The sequence below is a fragment of the Gallinula chloropus genome, assembly GCF_964237585.1.
Source record: "Gallinula chloropus genome assembly, chromosome: 5".
Classification (NCBI taxonomy): domain Eukaryota; kingdom Metazoa; phylum Chordata; class Aves; order Gruiformes; family Rallidae; genus Gallinula; species Gallinula chloropus.
Window position 1 is genome coordinate 36154548 of NC_140090.1, and position 23719 is coordinate 36178266.

General features: G+C 45.6%; 1 protein-coding gene across 1 annotated transcript in view; it reads left to right on the forward strand.

Moving 5' to 3' along the window:
• ERBB4 (erb-b2 receptor tyrosine kinase 4) overlaps positions 1-23719 on the forward strand; it is a gene marked incomplete at both ends in the record, with an annotated part of 629788 nt that overhangs the window by 231647 nt on the left and 374422 nt on the right. The window contains one exon of the mRNA XM_084264301.1: positions 12619-12770. Within this exon, the coding sequence (XP_084120427.1) occupies positions 12619-12770 (152 nt within the window). The remainder of the gene's footprint in view (positions 1-12618; positions 12771-23719) is intronic.

Below are 23719 nucleotides of genomic sequence, written 5' to 3' on the forward strand. Positions count from 1 at the left end.
CACAGTGGTAGAGAGCTTGGTGTTACTCAGAAGTTGTTACTGGGTGCTTGGAATGAGCAGCTGAGGGAGCTGGGGTTGTTTAGTTTTGAGAAGAGGAGGCTGAGGGGAGATTATATCTCCGCCTAAAATTACCTGACTGGAGTGTGAAGAGAGGTAGGAGACAAGACAAGGGGAAATGGCACTGAGCTGCACCAGGGCAGGGTCAGATTGGATGTTAGGAAAAAACTTTTCACTGAGGGAGTTGTTGGGATGTGGAACAGGCTGCCCAGGGAGGGGGTTGAGTCCCTGACCCTGGATGTGTTTAAAAGATGGGTAGATGAAGTACTTAGGGATATGGTTTAGCATAGGACAGGAACAGTTGGACTCGATCTTAAAGGTCTTTCCCAACCTGGTGATTCTGTGATAGGCCAATTTTTAGTCAGCTTCTTCCTTATATGTTTCCTTTAAATTGGTTCAAAACGAATGGATTGGAGAAGGTAGGAATTGGGTGTTTGCTTGTTCCTCTGCTGTAGAGGCATCAGTGCTGTTACATGCTCAGTGACTTCTGTGAAGCTGTTTGTTTGGTGAAATGTGTGTCAGCTACAACCAAAGGACGATTGTCTGTGGCAGGTGATACTGGGTTAAGATTAGGCTTTATGGGTTTTACATAGTGTATGGAAGTAAAAAGGTTCTTGTGTAGACTCTAGTTATTGCAAGTTTGTATTTACTGCCTGTAAGCTGATATGTGAAAGCACTTGGTTTGATAACCTATGGGGTTTATTACTTAGTTTAGCCCCAGGCAATTAGGAAAATCCAACTGTTGGTTTAAGAAAGGCTGGTGTAAGAGGCCACTTTAGATTAATTCTTTGACTCGATGACCTTAACGTATATGACCACCACAGACCCCAGGACATGGTCCCTGTCCCCAGATCCAGCAGGTTTTGACTCCCAAGTGTGGCATCCACCCCACAGGCCCAGCCAGTCTCAGTTTAGCCCCTGCCTCTCCCATTCCCCTCATCTGCAGTAGTTCCAAGTTTAAATAATTACCGTTTCTGCTGTCTTACATGAGCTGAATTCTCCTGTCTGACAAGGTTATCATGCTTGAGAGCCTGTTATTTTCATCCATGAAAAATAAACTGGATGCAATTTTAACTTAGACCTATGTGTATTGGCCAAAGTAGGGTGGTTTCTTTAATGCTGGATCTCCTTCATTGTACAGTCACCTTGAAGCAGTTGGGCAAAGCGGCTCTGAAATACTGGGTTTGCTCTTACCTGGTTGCTGGGCACATCCCAGCCCCTGTGTAGCCATCTTAGGTGCTCCCCTTGAGATGCTGGTTTCCTTCATTTCACAAATGTGTTTTCCAGGGACTTTGATTAAGTGTTTTTTGTCTTGTAGGGTTGCCAAAGTTTGGGGAGGTTGTTCTCTCTGAAGCAGTCCATTTCTTTGTGTTTCAATTTGATGGTTGCTTTAATCATTTTATTAGATGGTATTTGGGTTATGTCACAATTACTAATGTAATACAAGAAAAATTTTGCTGGGAGATATTGGGGAAATACCATGGGTTGTTTTGGGTTTTTTGTCTTGCTTACCTTGTAATGACATGGTGTGTGCTGTTTCCTTTACAGATGATGGTCACCCACACTTAACATTAGCAGGTATAAAAGCACCTGTCCCACCTACCCTGTCTGCACTGTATCTTTGGCAGAAGTGGTGCTTAAATAGCAGTAAGTGGGGTCTGAGGGAGGGCTTATGTGCATTTTGCCAAGTGTATTTTAAGTACTGGGCAGGCAGCGAGGACTGCCGTCCTGTTTCCAGCACAGCGGCTGCCAGTGCTCCCTCTGGATTTCTCGGGCTGAGAATCAGGCAGAAGCTGAATGAATGCGCTCCCTTGTGCACGCACAAACTTGGTGTGTTTGTACAATGTTAATTAAAATGCATTTAAGTTGAGTGAATGCTTGCAGTACGCCGGGGCCCTCTGGGGAAGATAAAAAAAGGAAGGAAGGCAGGCAAGCAAAGGTCCCTGGCTCTCGTGGAGTCCTGTGAGTCCCAGTGGAGTGGCAGGAGCTACCAAGGAAGGTGTTTTTTGCTGCTACAGCATCCTGGCAATGCTCTGTGGAAGCTGAGCACCTCCACATCCCCAGGAGAGCAGTGCTGGGGGTGACCCCTTCATGTCACCAGCAAAACAGACTGGTTTGTGAGCTGGGAAATGATTTCAGGCCAACCTCACAGCAGATGGTTTTGGTATCCCTCGCTAAATTGATTTGTGTTGAAGGCACATGTGCAAAGCACAGTCCAAGTGCCTGGACACCTCTGCTCCCACCCGTGCATGTGTTCACCGAGTGCTTGTGGTTTGTGCTCCTTCATCTTCTCCCCACTGCTGCTGAAGAACCCACCCAAATCCCTCCCACTGCTGGGACCTGCAGAGTTTTCCAGTATTTTGCCCTATTAGGGAACCAGGGTACGCCGTGATGCCGTGATGGAGGGAAGCAGGCTGGATGAGCTGTTACCACCATGTTTGAGGGGGACTTGGGAAGGGTGAGGGTTCGAGAGTAGTATTTGCAAACTTGCAGTCCTTCAGCTTGGCACATTGCTCCATGTTTAGCAGCCCAAGAACACATGGCCTTGTATTACTCATGATCATTTATCCACAAACTTACTAATCTTCAAAGGTGTTGGCGATGGTCTGTGCTTTGGTACTGTAGGGAAGCATTTTGGTTCTGGGTATTAGGTGTTTTGTATTGGGTGCTGCACTCGAGTGGCTGAACTGGAGAGTAGTGCAGGAATGGGCAGTCTGTAACAGCCTTCAACAACAACAGGGAGAAGGATTCCTCTGCCTGATGGGGCAAAGCAACAGCAACATCTGCGTGGACTGACTTGTGCTCTGGTGTGTTGTTTAATTTCCTCTGGGAGAAACCATAGGTCAGTTAGAAAATGGGTGCTGGTGATATTCTTGATCATACTGGGACACCCAGTAGGGAGCCCAAACTGGGAGCCTGATAACAGAGAAAGGTCCTGCCAGTGCTCAGAAGTTGGAGGGCAGAGGAGACTGGCATTGTATTTCAGAGCTATTTGAAAACCTTTCCACAATCTCAAAAGGTGGCTTAACTTGAACTAAGCCAGGTGGTAGAAGCAGAGATTACTCCCATCTTTCTTAGATAATGTCTATTAATTGCTTGCTTCGGTTATGTACTTCATTAGGAATTAAATTGTAAATGCAGAAGGCATTTCAGTAAAGGAAGTCATTTTTTGCATCCAGTAAGAAAACACCCCTTATTCTAAGCTACCATGGCACATAAGTGACCATCAAAGAAATCTTTTCATTTCAAATGCTGTTGTACCACAACTTGGGTGTCGGTGATTTGTCAGTTTGACCACCAGAGCCAGTGAGCACCTCCTCAGAGCTGGCACGATATGGGTGGCATCGAGTGGCACAGGGCCACATGTCACCTCTGTCCCCCGGGTTCCCCGCCAGCTTGGAGGCTTATCTGCTACCTCCTCGTCAGAGCGAGTGCTTCCAGATTCACAGCAAGACCTCAAGGAGAGCCAGATGATAGAGCAGATGGCAGATGACTAATTTGGCAAAGTTAGATGAGTGGAAATTGTTTGCTTTAATTGCTTGTCAAGTCCGGTACCTACATTATAGTTAAGAAGCAACTATTTACCCTCAAAACAAAATGAAATGAGGAAGGAAAGTGTGTGTGAGTATGTCTATGAAGAGTAGGGAGAAAAAGGGAAGGAGAAGTACTCAGAGAAAAGAACTTGGTATGAAGGCTGGGGAGGAGTAAGGGGAAGAAAAGGAAGAACCATCGGCAAAGGCTCTTGTTATAATTTCTGCTCTCTTTTAGTGGTAGCTGTGTGATATAAGTCCTGCAGTACATTTGTCCCATTTTCTCCTTTCCAGTTGCTGTATCATAATATATGAGAGAAAACTAAAAGAGAAAAAATGCTGGAAATATTGGCATAACGCAAGCAGATAACAATGGCTTGACATGGTTGGTGCAGGCAATTATCCTTGAAATGTCACGGTGTAAATCTAGTCGACATTTCAGTGTCTTTTTTTGGTTGGTACGGAGTGCTGCATTGGTAAGATGTGCCATGTAGCATCCACTAAACAGATTTTGGAGAGCTCGGTGCGACGAGAAGGGTACCATCAGCTCAGGAAAGTGTTTACCACACGTAACTAATCCTTCTTGATGAAGTTACAGTCACTCTTAGTCTTTACTCTGCCTGTTTGTGTTCCTGCTCATAAAATTGGGAAAGTTCTCCCCTTTCTGGGTAGCAGCTGATGAACCTCTACTGGAGGTGGGACAACCCCAATAAAACATGTACCTGCAGCTTTTCTGGAAGTGCTGGAAAGTTTTCATAATGGCATAAGAAATTGGTGGTTTAGCAAGGAACTTTGAGGGAATTAATGCTAATGTTATCAACCCAGGGACCTCTTCTCCATGTAAGCAGAAAAATTACAGGCTGGTTTCAGTTGGAAGGGACCTCAAAGTCCATCTAGTTGCACCCCCACCTGCCATGGGCAGGGGCACCCCCTCCACTAGCCCAGGTTGTCCAAAGCCCCATTCAACCTGTCCTTGAACAGGCTATTCAAGTGTTTCAGAGTGTCCTTTAACCATTACAATAAAGTCAGGAAGAAAATCATAGTTATTTTTTTTAATTTAACTTTATGTAGCAGTTGTGGAGAATTTGGAAATCAAAATAAGTAATGGCACTCTCAGTCTTGTATTTTAGACTGGTTGTGTGCTTAAGGGATTGAACATGTTCTGTAGATGTCGGGGTTGGTCTCTTCTCTCTGGTGACAAGCAATAGGACAAGAGAAAATGACTTAAAATTGCCCCAGGGGAGATTTAGGTTAGATATCAGAAAGAATTCCTTTTCTGAAGGGGGTTATCAGGCATTGTAACAGGCTGCCCAGGGAGGTGGTGGAGTCACTGTCCCTGGTGGTATTTAAAAGATGTGAAGGGCTTAAGGACATGATCTAGAGGTGGACTAGGCAGGGTGCGGACTCAGTGACCTTAAAGGTCTCTTCCAACCCAGGTGATTCTATGATTCAATATGCTGCTGTGGCTCACCACTGCTGTGGGCCAGCCCGTACTATATCACCTTGCCCTGGTGACACCCCGACGGACAGAACAGCAGCTGGATGACACCACTGAGCGCTGCTCTCCTGGCCACACGGCTGTCCAGGGGTTCATGGCAGTTGGGTTGATTGCATGCAAATGGATTCAAATGGGATGATAATTTTTGAGCACAGAGCAGACCTCACGGAAGGAAAACACTTGTGCCAGCTGAGCTTTTAATTAGGAGTACAGAGAAAATTATGCTCTCCTTCATTACAGTCTCTCACCTAGGGAAAGCAAGCCTCTCATTTTAAAACACTCCCCAAAACCACTGGGTTTACAGGGAAACGGCTGGTGACCTCAAGGAGTGTTTTGCCTTCTCTCAGGAGACATCTACAAGGCTGGAAGTGCAGGCAGACCCTCCTCTTATTAGGACGAGCCTAATTGCAAGAAAATTTGGGGCTTTTGCAGCTCTTTCAAGGAGAGCTACAGAATAATAGGGAAAAGATTGAAAGTGTGTTTACCCCTTCTCCTGTGTGCGTACATGATACGGTGTCCAGGCTGTTGCTGAGAGTGTGGAGTGTGATGGAATAAATGGGGACTGCTGTGGCAGTGCTGGTAATTAGTTGTTCCTTGAGGGGCTCGAGTATTTCCCCCCATCTGGAGGCCTTAACAAATCGCCGGGAGTGTTTGCAATTATTAATAAACAGTTACGTTAGCGGCCTTTCAAGAAATCTGGATGAGGGCCTTGTGTGTGAAAACACAGCTAATTAAGTAAATAAGCAGGACGTACGGGAAAAGAGTGTTCTAGAGGTGCTGACTGGTGTTGGGCCTGCCCTGTCTGGGAGGAAAGGAATGTGTGATTCTCTTTTCTTAGATGCTCCTGAATCACAGAACTGTTTAGATTGGAGAAGACCTTTGAGATCATTAAGTCCAGCTAGTGAGTCAAAGAGTTTAAGCCTCCTCTTGGCCTGCTTGACAAACCCATCGATGAAGGGAGGTTGTGCTGTGGTCAGGCAGAGGCTGGTACAGGGCAGCCATGCGTCTCTCCCACCTCCTCACCAAAGAGATGATAATAAATGTTTTGTGATTCATAAGAAAATATCCAAGTGCTTGAGAGAACCTCCTTGGAGTTGGCAGTGAGGGTGCTTTCATTGATGCTTTGGGAGGGGGGTGGGACACCGGCATTTTAGGCAGGGATGATTACACTGGAGATGATGCGATTCACTCTTCCTGAATAACTCAAATGTAGGCAGATCTGGAGAGCAGTCAAATAAAAAAGTGAAGCAAGTTGACCTCCTTCCAAAAGTTAGTTCATCTGTTGAGCTGGGAGGATTATAAAATCTATTAGTATTACAAGAAACAGAAGTAAATTGAGTCAAATGTGATTTCTTAATTTAATGTATAGATTTATCATCAACAGAGCAGAGCAAAATAATGGCCTAAAAAGCAGAAGCTAAAGGACCTTTTTAAATGCCTCCACTATTTGCTGCCTTTGAGTGAGCATTCAAACGATTTGGCTTTGTTATGAAAAAAAAATGTCAATGGGAAATTAATTTCCAAGTCATGTGCATGAATATTGATGAAAAACGTAAATTCAATTCAATACAGACGATTATTACTGCTGTAATTGGGGCCATTAGGAGCAGGAGCTCTTTTCTGTCACTTTAGGTAGCTGGTAATAAGTAAACAACTGAACATGAAGTGTGAATGTGTGAGTAATGCTTAAGATCCACTTTTGTGATAGCCAAGCAGAGCTGTGCCCTCATGATGTCGCAAAATCACCCTGGCTGGTTGCTGTTACTGCTGGTTTGGGGCTTCCCAGATGGGAAGGAACACAAGTCTTATGAGGAGTCTGGTGAGGAGCAGAACTGGGACTGTTTAGCCTGGAGAAGAGGAGACTCAGGGGAGACCTTATTACTTACTACAACTCCCTGAAAGGAGGTTGTGGTGAGCCAGTGGTCAGCCTCTTCTTGCAGAACCAGTGACAGGACGAGAGGGGATGGATGCAAATTGCACCAGGGGAGGTTCAGGTTAGAAACTGGGAGATGAATTTCTTCTTAGAAAGAGCAGTTGGGCATTGTAATGGGTTCCTCAGAGAGGTGGGGGAGTCACCGTCCGTCACGGTGTTCAAGGAAAGACTACATGAGGTATTTAGGGACATGGTTTAGTTAGCAATATTGGTGGTAGGGGAACGGTTGGACTTAGATGATCTTGGAGGTCTTTTCCAACCTTAATGTTTCTATGACTCTGATCCTTCAGCTTTGGGATAACATTGGCTGTAGGTGTCCCTGGGTTGGTACACATGTGTATTCTGTGAGGCTCGTTGCCAGAATATGGAAAGGGATGGGATGGCCAAGTGTGTGTTGAAGAGTTGTGTTGAGGGCTGCATGTCACGATCACAACCTGGTATGAATGTCAGTCCACAGTTTGCTGGTGTTTCTCTCAGGAGAGATGTCAGGCTTGGTGAAGCTCGATGGCTTGTTGTGCCCTCATGGCCAAGGTGGCCAATGGCATCCTGGGCTGCATTAGAAGGGGGCTGATTAGTAGGTCAAGAGAGGTTCTCCTCCCCCTCTACTCTGCCCTGGGGAGATCGCACCTGGAATATTGTGCCCAGTTCTGGGCCTCTCAGTTCAAGAAGGACCGAGAACGCCTTGAAAGAACCTAGCACAGGGCCACCAAGGTGATTAAGGGAATGGAACATGTTCCTCATGAGGAGAGGCTGAAGGGTCTAGACCTCTTTAGCCTGGAGGAGACTGAGGGGTGACCTCATTAATGTCTATAAATATATAGACATTATATATATAAACGTGTAAAAGATGAGTATCAGGAGGATGGAGCCAGGCTCTTCTCAGGGATGGCCAGCAGTAGGACAGGGGGAAGTGGGTGCAAGCTGGAGCACCTTCATTCCATGTGAACATAAGGAAAAACTTTTTCACTATGAGGGTGATAGAGTGCTGGGATGGACTGCCCAGAGAGGTTGTGGAGTCTCCTTCTCTGGAGACATTCAAACCCCACCTGGATGTGTTCCTGTGTGATTTAGTCTAGGTGACCCTGCTCTGGCAGTGGGTTTGGACTAGATGATCTTTCAAGGTCTCTTCCAACCCCTGTCAGTCTGTGATTTTGTGAAGCTCTGAGCAACCTGATCTAGTGAAGATGTCCCTCCTTACTGCAGGGGGGTTGGACTAGATGATCTTTAAAGGCCCCTGCCAACCTAACGCAGTCTGTGATTTTATGATCAGGTTTTCCTGGGCGTGTGTTGAAACAGTATGGAAGGCTACTCCTCATGGAGATGCCTCTCTAAGACCTCCTGAGCAAGTTGGGAGTATACATGCTCAGAGATGCTCAAGAGTGAGAGAAGCTGCAGATTGGAGACCCATCTTAAGCTGCTACTTTTTTTGACCTCTGTTAGAGGCAGAGGACTTAGGATATTTTATTAACTAGGAGAGGTTCTGCCGCAGGGACTGCTTTTACCACACAGCCTTTATTTTCTTGCCTCTCTTTGGTTTCTGGGGCTCTATAAAATAACGTGGCCAACAATATACACACAAGTGCTTTGAGGAGAGGTTATAAAATACAGATTATGGTAGTTTTGCATTGCATGAAAAGGAAGTACATTTTGTTGTGCTCATGTTAATTCGCATATACGGCTGGAGCATTCCAGAAAATAAGTATTATTTTGGCACTTAATTTTAAAGAGCTGCACCCAGAGGTGCCTGTTGCTGTTCCAAGAAAGAAGCAGGATGGGGAGAGGGATATGCTCATGTTCTGTGTGAAGCTCGGGGCCAAATGGACTGAGGATCCTCTTGTGACTCTTGCTCAGTTCACATGTTTTTGTGCTTCTCAACTATTTTGGTGAATCAGACCTGAAATAATTATATTTGCCCAGAAGCAACTGGGAATCCCCTCCTGTGGCTCAAAATGGGGGACAAAATTTCCTGTTAGCTACCCATACACAACCTGCTTTCTGGTCAGCATCTCTCCCGGGTTTGGTGCCCTGGTGCGTGCGAGTGAATAGAAACTCCTTTGTAATGGTACGTGGCAGCAGTGTTTCTCCCCTGTGTCTGGAAGGGCTTTTTGCCCTGTTTAATTGTATTTTGCTTTAAAAAAGAAACCCAACAGCATATCTAATCTCTGTTTTAAAGGACTCTGGGACGGATGGAGGTAGTCTCCCAGCTCTTTGTTTCTGCAAGAGAGGATTGATCTAATCATAAATACTTAAGTGGTTTCACCTCTTGTATTTTGAATCTGGCACAATTATTAGGTGCACCATGAGTATGTGTTCAAAACTTGTGCTATAAAGCTGAGACACCAAGACGTGGATGGCTTATTACAAATGGATTGTTAGCTAGCTATGGTTATGCATGTCCACTCTGGGACTCGTTCCCCAGGCCAGGGTTCTCTTCTGCTTGAAGTGCGGGTTTTACTTTAGCTGCACTATGGGTCAGGTGCCGATGGCAGCAAATCTGCTGTAGGATACTGTCACTATTGGTGTACTACCTGATTTGAGGCAATCTGTAACCAGTTATTTGGGGTTTTGTTAAGGGAAGATGTCCCGTCAGTACAGGATAGGGCTGTGGAAGCCAAACCAGGGTTGGGAGGATGAACGCTAGGCACTGACTTCCTTGGTTTCCCAAATTTTAGAGTAGGAGCTAGGCTGCGAGGAGCTAGCTTGCATGGACCCTTCACCATATATTTTGCAGGCAGCAGAGGCACAGGCGGGAGCTGGAATGCCTACATGGGTTGTGTAACAGAGGACCTGAGGGAATTTCTTTTTTTAAAGACAGAAATTAAATGCTTGGGATCGCTATGAGATAAAGTTAAAAGATCAATATGATTTATTCTAAATTTGCTTTTAAGATTTTATTCATCTGAAAGAATAGATTTCCATAGCATTATCAAAAGCCAGGAGTGGTTGGATGGTTCAGTTATACAAAATTAATCTTAGCTGAATAAAATCTACATCCTCAGCTTACATCTGGGCTGGCTTCACCCCCGTTGAATCCACTTGCGAGAACAGGCTCCAGGTGTTCTGCCTCCTTACAGCAATAAATGGCTAAATTAGCTTTCGGGAAACGTTTAATGGGTGTGCAACATGAAATACCAGTGTTGCAGTATATAGCTTTATTAGCTGAGCTGCTGGAATTGTTTTCTGAGCTATGTTGATCCTTAGCACCGATTGCGAAATGGAACAGAAGTTATTTATTAGTCCTCGGGAGCCTTAAGACAGAATAATACTTATTCGGCTGGAAACACACTTAATCTTGTGGTTATAGATGCTGCTGCTGCTGCTTTTAAGGAAAAAGTAAACAAACCGATTTCTGTAATTGGTAGCAAACGTTTTTGAAGTCTTCCAGCAGGGACAGGCGTGCATCTCCCCAAAGGGTGGAGATGCTTGTACTGCACATCTCAAGGTCGTTCCAAATAAAACTGAGCTAGGACAGAGCTTTGGATTTCACAAAGAAACATGTGCCATCCCACAGCAGTGGTGGCTAATCCTTCCAGGTGTTCTTATTCCAGCAGAGCTACGCCAGGTCCCTATCAAACATGTCTTTCCAGCTTGGGAATCCCCAAAACCAGCTATTGAAATATTGTAAACAAAATCTTGTTTAGATAGGTTTTAAGCGGTAAGGTTTTATGAGCAGACTTTTGAATTGGGATTCTTTGTGCTTTAAATTAAGCCTTGAAATGAGATGGTAGCTTTTATTTTAAACCTGAGCAAACCAACCAATTTTGGTGAATGTATGTCAAATATTTGAATTTTTCTAAACTTTAGAGAACTTTGCTTCTACCATGTCATAGAAAGCAATTTAAAAAAGTCCCATCCCTTATAATATTTCTTTTGGTATCTAGACCAAGCTTGCATTTGGAAACACAGTCCTATATTGTGCCGGTTCAGCTTTGGCCCCGTGCTTTTTAGCTGGTGGAAATGCAAAGTCCACAGATTATCTGATAACACCTTCATCCTGTGAATGGCTTGCTGCGAAACCAGCCTTTGCTATGCCTTCCCGGTGGGGAGTTACAGTTCAGGAGGAACAGATTTCTGCTGCCGTTTTTAGAGCAGAGGGAGTTTCCTTGGGAGTAAACTTTGAGCAGTTCGTGGGTTTTTTGGCTGCCTCCCGAAGCCCTTCGCCAAGAGGCTGCTCAAAGCTCAAATCACCCTGGCACAAGAGCAGATTGCTCTGCAACAGAGAAGAGGGATGAGAATTGTTCCCATTTTTATTTAAGAAAAAAAAAGGAGGGGGGATGTAGAAAGTAAACAGTCGATAATAGTCCTACTCAAAAACCTAATTGCTTTTCATATTTAAAAAAAAAAGGACCCACATAATTCAAAAGAGCGTATTTTAGCCAATTTTACTTGATTATGCCTCCAGTCATGGAGAGCTTTGTTTGTATTGATCTAATCCAGGGGTGGGAATGGCTCCAGAACTGCTATTTTGGTCTGGCTCATATTTTGCATAATATAATACCCACTTCAAAAGTTTGGATATGTTCAGATTAATTTGCTCGCGGATAAGAACAACCCACAGGCTGCTGGTAGTCAGGAGGAGCGTGTGCATGAAGGAAAGAGCCCAGTCCCAAACTTGGCTATTTAAGTAGCGTTGCTGTCCTGATAGGCTGAGTGCTGCTTGAAAAACTGCTGTGTGTTTCTCCACCGCGTTCATTTTCACCATAGCTTGATGCATGGCAAGCTATGGGCAACCTGGGCTAGTGAAGGTGTTCCTGCCCGTGGCGAGGGGGTTGGAACTAAATGATCTTTGAGGTCCCTTCCAACCCAATGCATTCTGTGACTCAAATAGGCTGAGCAGAGCTGTGATTCTGCTTTGAACCGGTCTTCAAAATTTAGAGCAGAGTAGTACAGTATTAAAGGGCATCTTCTGAAAACTGATTGTAATAGGATGATGTTTCCTTACTCATCTGATGGATCCCCATCATTCATTCAATCACAGTTCGGTGACTTGTGGAAAGACAATGGGTTTTTTTTGCTGTAGTTTTTCTCCTGTTTGTGCAATGCTGGGAAGAGCTGGGGTCTTTGGGAAGGTGATGGGGAGAACAATGTTAGGTATAATCCTTCTGGTCATGTTGTTCTTGGCTTGCCTGACAGACCCTTCTGAGCATCAGCTGAATAGGGAGAATTTTGGATTACGCAGCTCAGCCTGGATGCACAGGTCTTTGTATCCTTTAGTTTGGGAGTGGTGTATCCTTGTTCAGTACTGGGTTCTGTCAGTGGCAGAACTAGTAGGGACTTTGAGACTGAGCTTGGCTCTTTAGGTGCTGGGGTCAACTGGTGTTGTGTCTTTTTCTGCTTTTTCAGCCTTTCTGGTCATTTGGTAGTAAATACTGGCACTTCTTTCCATTTGTTGAGAGGTATTTAAATTGCAGAGATTATCATGGACCATGTTTATGCCTTTTCACCTGCTCTGCTGCTATTTAACAGGACCCAATCCTGTGAATAATTCCATGTTTTTATTACAGTTACCTGACTCCCTGTATACAAACCTTATTTCCTTCTCTGCTCCCGTGCCACTCTTCCACGCTCCTTCTTACTGTTTCTCTCCTGTTTTCTTGCAGTGTGTGCTGGCACCGAGAACAAGCTGAGCTCTCTCTCTGACCTGGAGCAGCAGTATCGGGCCCTGCGCAAGTACTATGAGAACTGCGAAGTAGTTATGGGCAACCTGGAAATCACCAGCATTGAGCACAACCGAGATCTCTCCTTCCTGCGGGTAAGCAATCTTTTTTCTATGTTCGAGGAGTAGTAATGGATGCTGGGATGGAGAAGGGCAGGTCTCTTTCCCACCATCTCCACTGCAGTGAAAGAAGATCGTAAAACATCACAGATATGCAGGGAACAAGAGCAACGTCACTGCTGTGACAGATGCTCTGTGTATGCATTGCCTAGATTTATCCAGGACTTGGGTGAGAAAGCCGTGTCACTGTGAGGAAGGGTGACACCTTGGAGGTTGCTATCACTCTGTGTTGCCAGCAGGTAAGGTTTAGGAAGGTCAGAATCACACAGATAAACACTGGATGGTTGGAGGAGCTAAGTCTGTATATGGGCTGGTTGATCGACTAAGCAAGGGCAGAACTCCACCCTCCTGACTTCAAGAGTTCATATCATGCTTTTGGGGTTTGTGAGGGAACATTGCAGTGTGGTTTGTGCCACAAGGAGGGAAAGGGGACTGTTGACTTAAAAGATTTTGAAGCCCATCATTTTTTTGCATCTCAAAACTAACAATGTTTGAAGAAATATCCCAGTAAAAGCACGATCCAGTGCACTCAGGTGGGCATCTGAGGATGCTGCAGTCAGTGTGGCTGCAACATGGAAGAAATGGGTGTGTAGGTGTGAGAGCCGTGCTAGAAAAGGCCACCCATGGCAGTCTGTGGTGGTTGTGCTCTCTGTTACAAGTTGTCAAGCCACGACACAGATTAGGGTTTACACTGCTCGTATCATATGGTATCGCTTGCATATACTTAGCAAGATGCTCATGTCATGTTTCAAGATACGTGTCTGTATGTAACTGGCATTCTCATAAAGAGCACGTAGAGGGAGCAGCAGGTTTAGATCCGGTAGCAGGAAGAGAGGGTGGTAGGAGTCAGCCGTGGCAGGTTGTGTTACACTGTTTTTTGGTTTGCTGGGTCTCGGGTGAACCTAGTGCTCAATTTCAGTTTGTAAAAACCTGAACTTTCCATTCTGGGTCCTAACAGAAGCACAGCAGATTCTCCAACAGCGTGTTTAGCTTTGCTTCATGATAAATTTGTTGGGGATTTCACAGGATTTCCACTCTATATGTTGGCCTATACTTAGTCAGAGTGCACATCAGGCTGCCAGAAGATCTGCAAGCAGAACTCAGCCACCAAATACGTCTGGAGTAAGGTTTGGGGTGCTAATTGCACTCAGACTAACAGGTTGCCTGTTAATTTGAGTGACGAATGCCTAGGAAGTAAATGCTATCTATACATTTCACAGTTGTGACAGGTGGGGAAAACACATATGCTTGCTCTCTGAAATAGATATAGCTTTGGTGCAGCTGGACTAACGTTTCCCACTGTGTTAGGCGGTAGATGCATCCTTGGAGGGCAGGACCTTGCACTGTTTTGGGCAATGCTGGAATTTCAGATGCCTCCTGAAACCCCTGACTAGGGTGGTTCAAATTCATCACAGAGGATTCTCCCACTTTGGTTTTCCTTCCTTCTTATGCTGCTTGCTGGTAGGTAAGGAGAGCAAATGGTTTGGAAATTAGGGAATCACTATTCCTTGTGGAGAGCTGCTGTATGCAGAGCAAAATATTAATGGAAAGTGGGCAGTAAAATCAGCAAATGAGAGGAAGAAGGGACCTGTGTAGTAAATGAATGTGGTTCAGTCACCTGTGCTTTTCGATGACTGTTACTGGTGCTTTTTTCTTAGTTTTATTGCTTCTCTTACCTGAGACTTCCCTCTTACAGATGTCTCAGCAAAAAGCAGAACTTTGAAGCAAAACACAGCAAACTGGAAGTCTGGTTAACATGATAAATTGTGGTCGTTAAAATAGAAGACCAAACAGAGGAGAACACATTCTTGGCGAGGCAAATAAATAAATAAGTGTTGACATATTTACTCTGATAATTTGACATTCATTTGTTAGGCAGTGTTACTTGTTTTATCATTTAAAAAATGGTTTTAATGGCCAAATGAAGGTGGCAGATGGAAGGTAACTAAAAGAAAGGTTATTTGTCTCTCCGATATGAATATGGTGAACTCGTTGTGGAAGATGATGATCCTCCAACCTGGACTGATGTTCCTTGGTCTCTGTTGCAATACTTGCTCTCTTTCTTCATTAATCAGACTTCAGGTAGGCAGTTGACGTACCCGTGGGTTATCTGTACATCTGGCTGACGAGTACTGTGGCTTTGTGTGCTGTCTGCTTGTCATCTTGTTACTGCTCAGCTGACCTGGGCAGCCTCTCAGTCCAGGACAGAGGGAAGACCTAGCAAGCTGGGCATGCTGGGCCTGTTTATCATGCAATAATAAACTAATACCATAAATGAATTGAAGTGAAAAAAAAACCCAACATAATTTTATTTACCCTGCAGAGGATCATTAAAGGATCAGCATCCCATTTCTCATATTTATTTAGACATTTATTCCCTAAGTAGATTTACATTATTTCTATGAGTTAGCTTTCTGGCTATCTGCTGATGAAGACAAAAAAAGGGCTGCCTGTCACCTGAATGAAATGTTCAACCTCCTAAACGTCCAGGTCTGCAAGCAAGTGCATGATTTTTAAGGTCATGAGGAGCTTCATTGATGTAAGAAGGGATTGCATATACTAGTGGGGTTTTCTTATCATTTTATGAGTGCATAACAGAACTGATCCTTGACATTTTATGGATTTTGGTTTTGCTTCTGGCTGTTTTATCATCTTGGCATTGCTTGCCCATGGGCAGCCAAAAGAAGGGTGAGCAAATTGTAATGTGAAGCTGTCCTCTGTATCTGCTGCCCTCCTGCTACATCACCTTCTGCTTCCCTGAATTGTGGCTACAATGGGAGTCCTGGGAGAGGAGTGCTCAGTAGGAGGAAAAAAATGTATCTAAGCCTGAATTCTGGGAGAAGCAACGTGTTTCTGACTGCTGGCTAATAGTTGGCTCTCTTTCTTATTCTTCTGAGGCTCAGCCTACCCACAGAAAATGTTCAGTCAGTGGAGTCCCACCACTGTGAGCTTTGGCAGTGAAACAAGCCTTAGGTTAATGTAGTGCAGTACTGCTGGAGTAGCACCTCCCTGTCCTGGCCAAGGCAGTCTCTCCACTGGCTTAAACTGCAGTAAGGAAAGGCACTTACTGTTTCCAAGAGCACTGACCTGGGCAGAACAAATAATGGGGTGGAAACTAGACTGGGAAAGCTCCCTTGTCCCTGCTGCATGTTCAGGCTCACCCAGCAAGTTGGCAGGGATGGTGGGAAGAGGTTGGGCTCCATCTCCCACTGCTTCCCAACCTACTAGCATCCTTCAGCTAATTGCTCAGGCCAGGTGCTTGTGCTGGGACTTGCTTCATGGAACTAGATAAGCTGGTTGATCTGGTATGTGTCTTGAGCATTCTGAAGGCTAGAGCTGAGATTTATTTCCCTGGTTTGGAAAAAACCTTGAGGAGGTAAGCTCAGATCATGCAGTGGGTCATAGCAGAAATGACTGTTGATGTCAGAAGCGGCAGCCTATTTTCATTTCACATGGTGAAGTGACAGTTTGCGTTGTGGACAGGTCTTATGTTTTAATAGTATCTCCCCATTCAATTTTCAAAATAAAGTAGACAATTAGTATACCACAAAACAACCTTCTGTGGGCATTCTTGTTCTGTTAAACACATTTGGTAAACGAGAGTTATCTTTGACTAATCCCCAGGCTTTTAGCGATTCACAGTCAGTAAATTGTCTTCTTGCGCCTGGATTTTATTTAACCAATTCAGATTATTTATTTTTGAAGACATGACCAAAGTTCTGCGCTGTTCCCTGCAGTAACTCTCCCAAATGATTATGAAACTTATTTCTAACCACAACCAACAGCCTCTGAAAAAGTAATCTACTGTTGCTTTGTAAATTCTGTTTACATTTCCCTCTGTAGCGGCTCCAAAGCATCCTTAGTCCCAGTTACCTTGGCAGCTCTCTGCCTGCTGTTCAGCCAGGTGTGTGTTTCATAGGGAGCAGCTTTACGGCTGTCGCAAAGACTTATAGTCCCATCTTCCCTCTGTCACCACACAGAAGTGTGAGCTCGGTGAAAACCTGCACCAGCCCGTACTTGCTGCTTTCTTTACAAAACAGGTTTGTATTTTATGGCTGATGGAATTTGGGGTTTTGGGAGGGTTTATAGATTCTCGCTTTTGGTTGTGTTATAGCCTTGGAAGGAAGATGGAGCCAGACGGCTCTGAGGGGTGAGGGCTACCAGAGCAGCAAACCATGCTGCTCAGCCCTGAGGCTTTCAGACCTGCTTCTGGTTAAAAACATAAGTAAACTGTTTCTTCAAAAAGCTTTTTTTGGCCTTTTATAGCAAAATGGGTTTAAGCAGACCCTTCTGAAAGCTCCGGCGTCAGAGCTCAGCAGGCATGGGGAGAGCCTGCAGTCTGAACAGATGTGTTGGGAAGGGGAGCACAGGGACAGGAGGGTATAGCCTTGTCCAGTTTGCTCGGCAGATCACTGTGATGATACATATGGCTCCTGAAGGCCTGGCAGCATGACCCTGCATCCTCTTCTGCAGCAGAATGATATCTTAATTTTTAGCTGACAGGTTTCAATAAGGTCCTAGCTCAGAAAAGGAGTGGGATGTAGTGTATTGCCTGTCAGGAGTTATCCAGAAAGAGAGGCTACAGGGTGGCTTACAATTCTGGGTAATTGCAGACCTGATAATCAGATCTGTGTATATGTAGATATTTATTTGTAATTGCTCCCCCAGACATCCCTATTAGAAAATGAAACGTAAAGAAATGAACAGTGTGCCGGGAGCGGCATGAGGGGCTGACCTGAGCATGCCCCACAGATCCAGGTGGGAAGAGGACAACTCCCACACTCCACGGCAATAAAAGCAACTCCTGTGTGGGGTGGGTTACAGGAGGCCAGTGCCATGCCACACCATGCTTCTGGAAATAACAGAATGGTTTATGCCAGCTGCGATCAGTTGCCAACTGTGTTGGATGAACCTGAGCCATGTTTAAAGGGAGTAGGATCCCAAACTCAGAGGGTGGAGTGGGAGCAAAGGTGAATTGCAAAAAGCATGTGTGATACAGCTCCCTCTGGGATGACAGCTGCTTCTGCTGTTTCCCCATTGCTTTTCAGAAATAGTGGCTTAAAATAATGCCAGTGGTTTAAACTGGTCTTAACATGGCTGGGGAGCATGGCTTGCCATGGTGAGTAATGGCCCAGATTTGCTAGGTCTCCCAGACCTGTCCTGTGTTCAGGAGTGGGTAATGAAATGGAAATGTGTGCTGTGGCTGCGTGCCTGGTGCTATTACAGTAATTGGTGCTGACTTCGCCCTCATCCCTTGGTGTGTGGGACAATCCCTGGGTGATTGGTGCCTGGTCCCTGCTACTGAAGGCAAATATCACACACCAGGTAGTGCCTACCATGATCTTGCCTAGCTCCCTCCCAACCCCATTGCTCCCAGAGCCTCACAGCTGGTAGATAAAAAGCAGCCAGTGCGTTCTGGTGTAAATGTGTTCAGAGGCGTTACTCCCCTCTTTGAGATGCCCTGGTAGGAGAGCATCCACATCTCCACAGCATCTGCTTTCCAGTCCCAGTAAGGTGTCTGTCATTCAGGTATGTCCTTGTACCTCCACAGACTTTTCCACAGCCTGTCTGGTTTCAACCCATTTTTAGTACATACAGGATGCAGTACTGCTCGATTCATGCCTCTGTCGAGGTTTCTTTGGTGAAAGGCTCCAGCTACCTTTCCTAGATGCAGTGTTGACAGCATGAGGACCCTGCTTACACCTCTCCTTCCTTCCCCCCAAAAGCTGCCATTGTGGCCTCTCTAACCGTCCAGCTGCTGTACAGCTTTCTTTTAACACCATTGACAAACCTAGTAGCTTCATCTCTCCAAGCAGCAAATGCTTTTGCTAGTTCCCCATGGATGGTTGTTGACTCAGGTTTTATACTCCTCCCAACCCTATTTTGAAGCTGTGCAGCTACAGCCCAGATCAGCTCTGCAAAGGAGTTCGGGCTTTGCTTTTGGCCAGGAGAAACTTAAAGACTCTGTGAGCTGATGTTCTTCTGCTTGAATTAAATTTCTTAGCTTCTGCAAAACAAACAGAAGAGAATGAATATACAATTAATGCTTGAGCTGGGTTTGCCAATCTGTAACCAAATATATGTACATTAGCTATTACCCCATTAATTTAGCAATTATTTTTGGTGGGTTTGTATGAAAGACACAGTTTGAAATAACCACTTGCATTTCAGAGGAGAGTTGTGTGCTGTGGAAACGTGGGCTCTCGTTTTGGCTCAGGAAAGGACTGTAAAGCTGCCCTTTGGCTCTGTGTGTGCCAGGTGCTGTGCAACCCTGCCGGAAAGCCTTGTGGGGTTTTTTCCGGAAGGTTGTAATGGAGGAGGGCTGCAGATGATGCCCTTTTCCAGTGGAACCTGGGCTTGCTGGGGCTGTTACTGGGCTGCTCCTCACATCCCATCTGCTGCAGGAGTGCTGCCAAAGCTGCTGGAGGTACAGGCGGCTGCAATCCCTTGTGTCCACATCCCTGTGATCAATTTGCTGTACAGAATATGGGCTGTCATCTGTGTGGAGTGACTAGCAGGTGGTGTCAACAGGCCCTTCATGGACAGACGCACACCCTCGTAGGGATGGTTTGGAGAGGACCTCCTGCCAGGAGGATGTGGAGACGGATCCCAACCTGGGGCCTCATTTCCCCCTTTGTTTTGTTGGCAGCAGCCAAGAGCTGGTCCAGTAATCCCGCAGCCTCTGCCTGCATCCCCTTCGGTTGGGGGGTAGCATCCTTCAGCTGTATCACACGGGGAGATGAGAGGTAAAGATTTCAAGTCTGGGATGATTAAGGAGTCTCTTTAAATTGTCTTTTAGCATTTCCCTTTCAGCTCCCATTGTACAGGAGGCACCCCACTTCCAGCCGCCCGGGAAGCCTGTCTGATTCATGTGCATGGCAGTGGTAGCAACTCTGGAGCAGGAGAGAGATAAAAGAAGTTTGCCTTAAATTATTCAGAGTAACCCAGACCCACACACATGCTTGAGATCAGTAATATCCTTTTCGCTTGCTATCCCATTTTCGTGGTTGCAGCAAAGCCACCCTTTGTTAGGCAGTGCTGGGGACGTGATGTGGGGTGGTTTCTCTGTGTCCAGGGGCCACACCAGTGGTACTTGAGATGTGAGGCAGTGGTCTCACCTTCTCACTGGTCCTGATGAACCTCACAAGCTTCGCTGGCAGCTTTTGAGTGCTGCAGGGGTGCCTGCAAGCCCAGGTGGGCATGGGAGGCATGGCACTGGAGCTTGTGATGGGGTGCTAGCCACAGCTAGGAGGGATATTTAATGTTTGACAGTATTGCCACCCCCTTCCAAGACTCATTGCTGGGAGACTGAGGTGCAGGGAGCCTCAGTACTGAAAATATGCCCAGGACATGGAGTGCTTTCCACAACTAGCAGATTTGCCTGGAGGCCAAATCCTATGAGGAGCGGCTGAGGGAGCTGTGGCTGTTTAGCTTGCAGAAGAGGAGGCTGAGGGGAGACCTTATCACCAACTACAACTACCTGAAGAGAGGTTGTAGAAAGGTGGACAATGGTCTCTTCACCCAAGTAACAGGAGATAGGACAAGGGGAAATGGCATGAAGCTGTGCCAGGGCAGGTTTAGATTGGACATTAGAAAAAAGATTTTTACTGAAAGAGTTGTCAGGACCTGGAACAGGCTGCCCAGGGATGTGGTTGAGTCACCATCCCTGGATGTGTTCAAAAAAAGGGTAGATGAGGTACTTAGGGATATGGTTTAGCTTAGGATGGGAATGGTTGGACTTGATGATCTTCAAAGGTCTCTTCCAACCTTGTGATTCTGTGATCCTGTGTAATGCAGTGGATGGTGGCAGTTTAGCCTGGGTAGCTTATGGAGAATGCTGGTTGGGGAAAGCGTTTGGAGGGGCTGGCGAAGTCTGACATCACCCCAGGAATTTCATGGACAGGTCTGGGGGCTCTTAACTTAAACTGCTGAACGGCCTGTGAAATGGATGCTTTCCTGCTCTTGGGTCACATAACATCAGTAATAGCCAAGGAGACCTTTCTCATCTTCCTCTTCCTCCCAACAGCGATCGTGTTCCCTTCCTAACAGCCTGCTATGTTGGGATGTATCTGGGGGTGCACGCTGACATTCTTCACTATCAATGCGTGTTACATCTCGGGCAATATCTACTGGGGACCTCAGAGCTGTAGGTAAACCTTCTTCCCTGCTCTGCCCTGAGTCTGGGGTAGCTCCTGGGGCAGCACCATCACCTCGCTTGTCTGCTGAATGACCTGCTGTCACTGTGCATGGCCAGCCGAGTGTCTGACAAACCCCTTGTGCTTTCCAGCTGGTCCTGGCACCCTGAATTGGAGCTGCCGACAAAAACACGTCAGGAGTAGAATTTAATGTGAACAAAAGCAGCTGTTGAGACTCGTGGCTCTGTCTGGGCTCACATGTGGAGTTTTTATTCTTATTAAATACAGACTGTTAATTTATTTCTCTTCCTGTTTCTTAGTGTCTCATCAGAGACTCTTCCTTCTGTCTGTCCATGAAGGGGTCTGACGCTGTCAGCTCCTGCGTGTCTGCAAAATAACGTGTTGCTAAGACAGAGCCCAGAAGCTGCCGCGATGGGTACTGCGCGAACGCTGGTAGTGCAGGGAGGACGTAATTAAAAAGAAAACAGTGCAAACCTTCTTAATTAGGTGTTGTTTCTCTTAGAAGCTGATCTTCCCTCTAGGCCAGTGAAACCAATTATGCCCTCCCTTTCAACCACCTTATGCCGTTAATGATCTTACTGTTGCAAACGTAAACCTCTCCCCTACCAATACAATTAGAAATGCCGGACTAATTGAAGCTGGACTAAAGCAAACAAGGGAGTAAAGTTAAACTAACCTACAGGAGAAAAAAAAACAAACAAACAAACCCAAACCCCAAACAACTAGTTTCAAGCTTTGTAAATTAATTTATTAGGTTATAAAGCAAATAAGTAGTTTCCTCTAACCATAGTTTGGTGTAGATGGTGTGACGAGCTTTCAAGCCTAGCCTTGACCTTAGCTAGGAGGTGGTGTTAACTCCACTGTTTCATGCTGCTTGCTAACAAGCTTTGTCCAGGTGTCATTAAGGCTTAGACTGCCCAGAGAGGTTGTGGAGTCTCCTTCTCTGGAGATATTTAAACCCACCTGGATGTGTTCCTGTGTGATTTAGTCTGGGTGATCCTGCTCTGACAGGGGGGTTGGACTAGATGATCTTTCGAGGTCCCTTCCAACTCCTCATGTTTTGTGATTCTCCTCTTTGTCCACCTGCCCTCTCACACCTTTCTGTGGAACAGAGACTGAAGTTAGGTGGCTCAGACAAGATGTAGATAGGCATATAGATGTATATGTAATTGTTGTGCCGAGCAGCAGTATTTTATACATTCCTTTGAGGGATGTTTTTTCTGTTTTCCTGAGCACTTAGGCACTATGTTGCCAATTTTTCCTCTAGCCCTCCCTCCCTCCAATCCTATTTTACTATGAAATAAAATGAAATTAAACAAACTGACTGTCAGAGAGCTTGAATAATCTTGCATTGTAATACACTGACTCAGAGTCCTGGATCAATGGGCTTGAATTGCTGTTAAAAGCCGTATGAAAGAGAAAGCAAAGCCTTTTGCTCTAAGCTGTGTCAAGGGGTGGAGGAGCAGAGGGATGGATGGAGGCTTAGCCAACAGTTTTTGTGCTAAACCAGATCAATTTTAAAGGTTTCCTCTGTAGATGCCTGCCGGAGGGCTTTTATAGTTTCAAACTGTCAGCACAATTGTGTGGATTGCAGTATTCAGCAACACTCTCTTTCCAAACCTGATACTAGTGCTGGGCCGTCTAATTATGGCCCAATATGTGTTGCATAGGTACCTGGGAAGGCTGGAGTGGAGGAAGAAGTTGGCCTTCCTGACTGTCTGCCTCAAAACTTGGGTGTCAAGGGAGCGTTCACAGCCATGTGTCTGAGCAAAAGCTGCTCCACTGTGTGGGGCTGATCTGAGGAGCTAGGGAGACAGGAGCTGCCCCAGGGGTGATGTGTCTGGCTGCTCATTGGGTTTTCTCAACCCAATGAGCAGCCAGCCGGGATGTCTCTGTTTGACTGCATGCTAGCTCCGAGTGCTGAATCCAACAGGGAATGAAATCAAGTACCTCTGACTTCTCAAGTGAGGTGTCCCCCGTGTCAAACATCATCACAGAAGGGTGGAATTGAGAGGTTTTGCTTAAAGCAACAAGGAGCTAGATCAAGGCAGTACTTCTGCAGGTGGTTAAGCGCAACTGGTCTCATCGACTTGTAGTATTTGTGTTTGAGGTTAAGTAGGAGGGTAATAGCCTCTGCATGCTGTACTGAATTGCACATAATGTTTCTTTCCCCTTTGGTGGTGATTAGTCCTAGCAGAGCGGAAGAATAAAGTGGTTTGAGGTACTGTCTGAACATAATCAACTTGAAAATGTCAGAAGGTAAAGAAGAAACATCATGCCGATTCTGACAACCCTGTGCTGTTTCGCGCAGGAAAAATAATAGTGATAGTGTAATGTTGCTCACTGGAGAGTGAAGTTATGCCAAAAATACATGTTGCAAGAGTGAGTATGCTCATGCTTTAAGAAAACTGAACCTTAACGAGTCCAAGATGGGGACAAGAGAACCTTGGAGTAAATACTGTTCAAGTTTAATAGGATGGAAGGGATGTAGCCAAGTGGTCCATGAGCATGAATGGTGGCCAGAGCCTGATACTGCAACTCGTTCTGATTTATGATGTTTTGGGATTGATTGAGATCTGAAGTGCCAACAGAAGAGCTGTAAAGTATTATAAATTGATTGTGATTCTGGATAATTGTGGTGGTAGAAGTGCCTGTGTCTCGCTGCAGGGGACAACTTGTGCAAAAAGCCAACAGGGAGACCCACCAAAACCTATGGCTACCTGCAAGTTTCTTGCTGACTCCAAACAGCGAAGCCTGAGGTGTGAAACA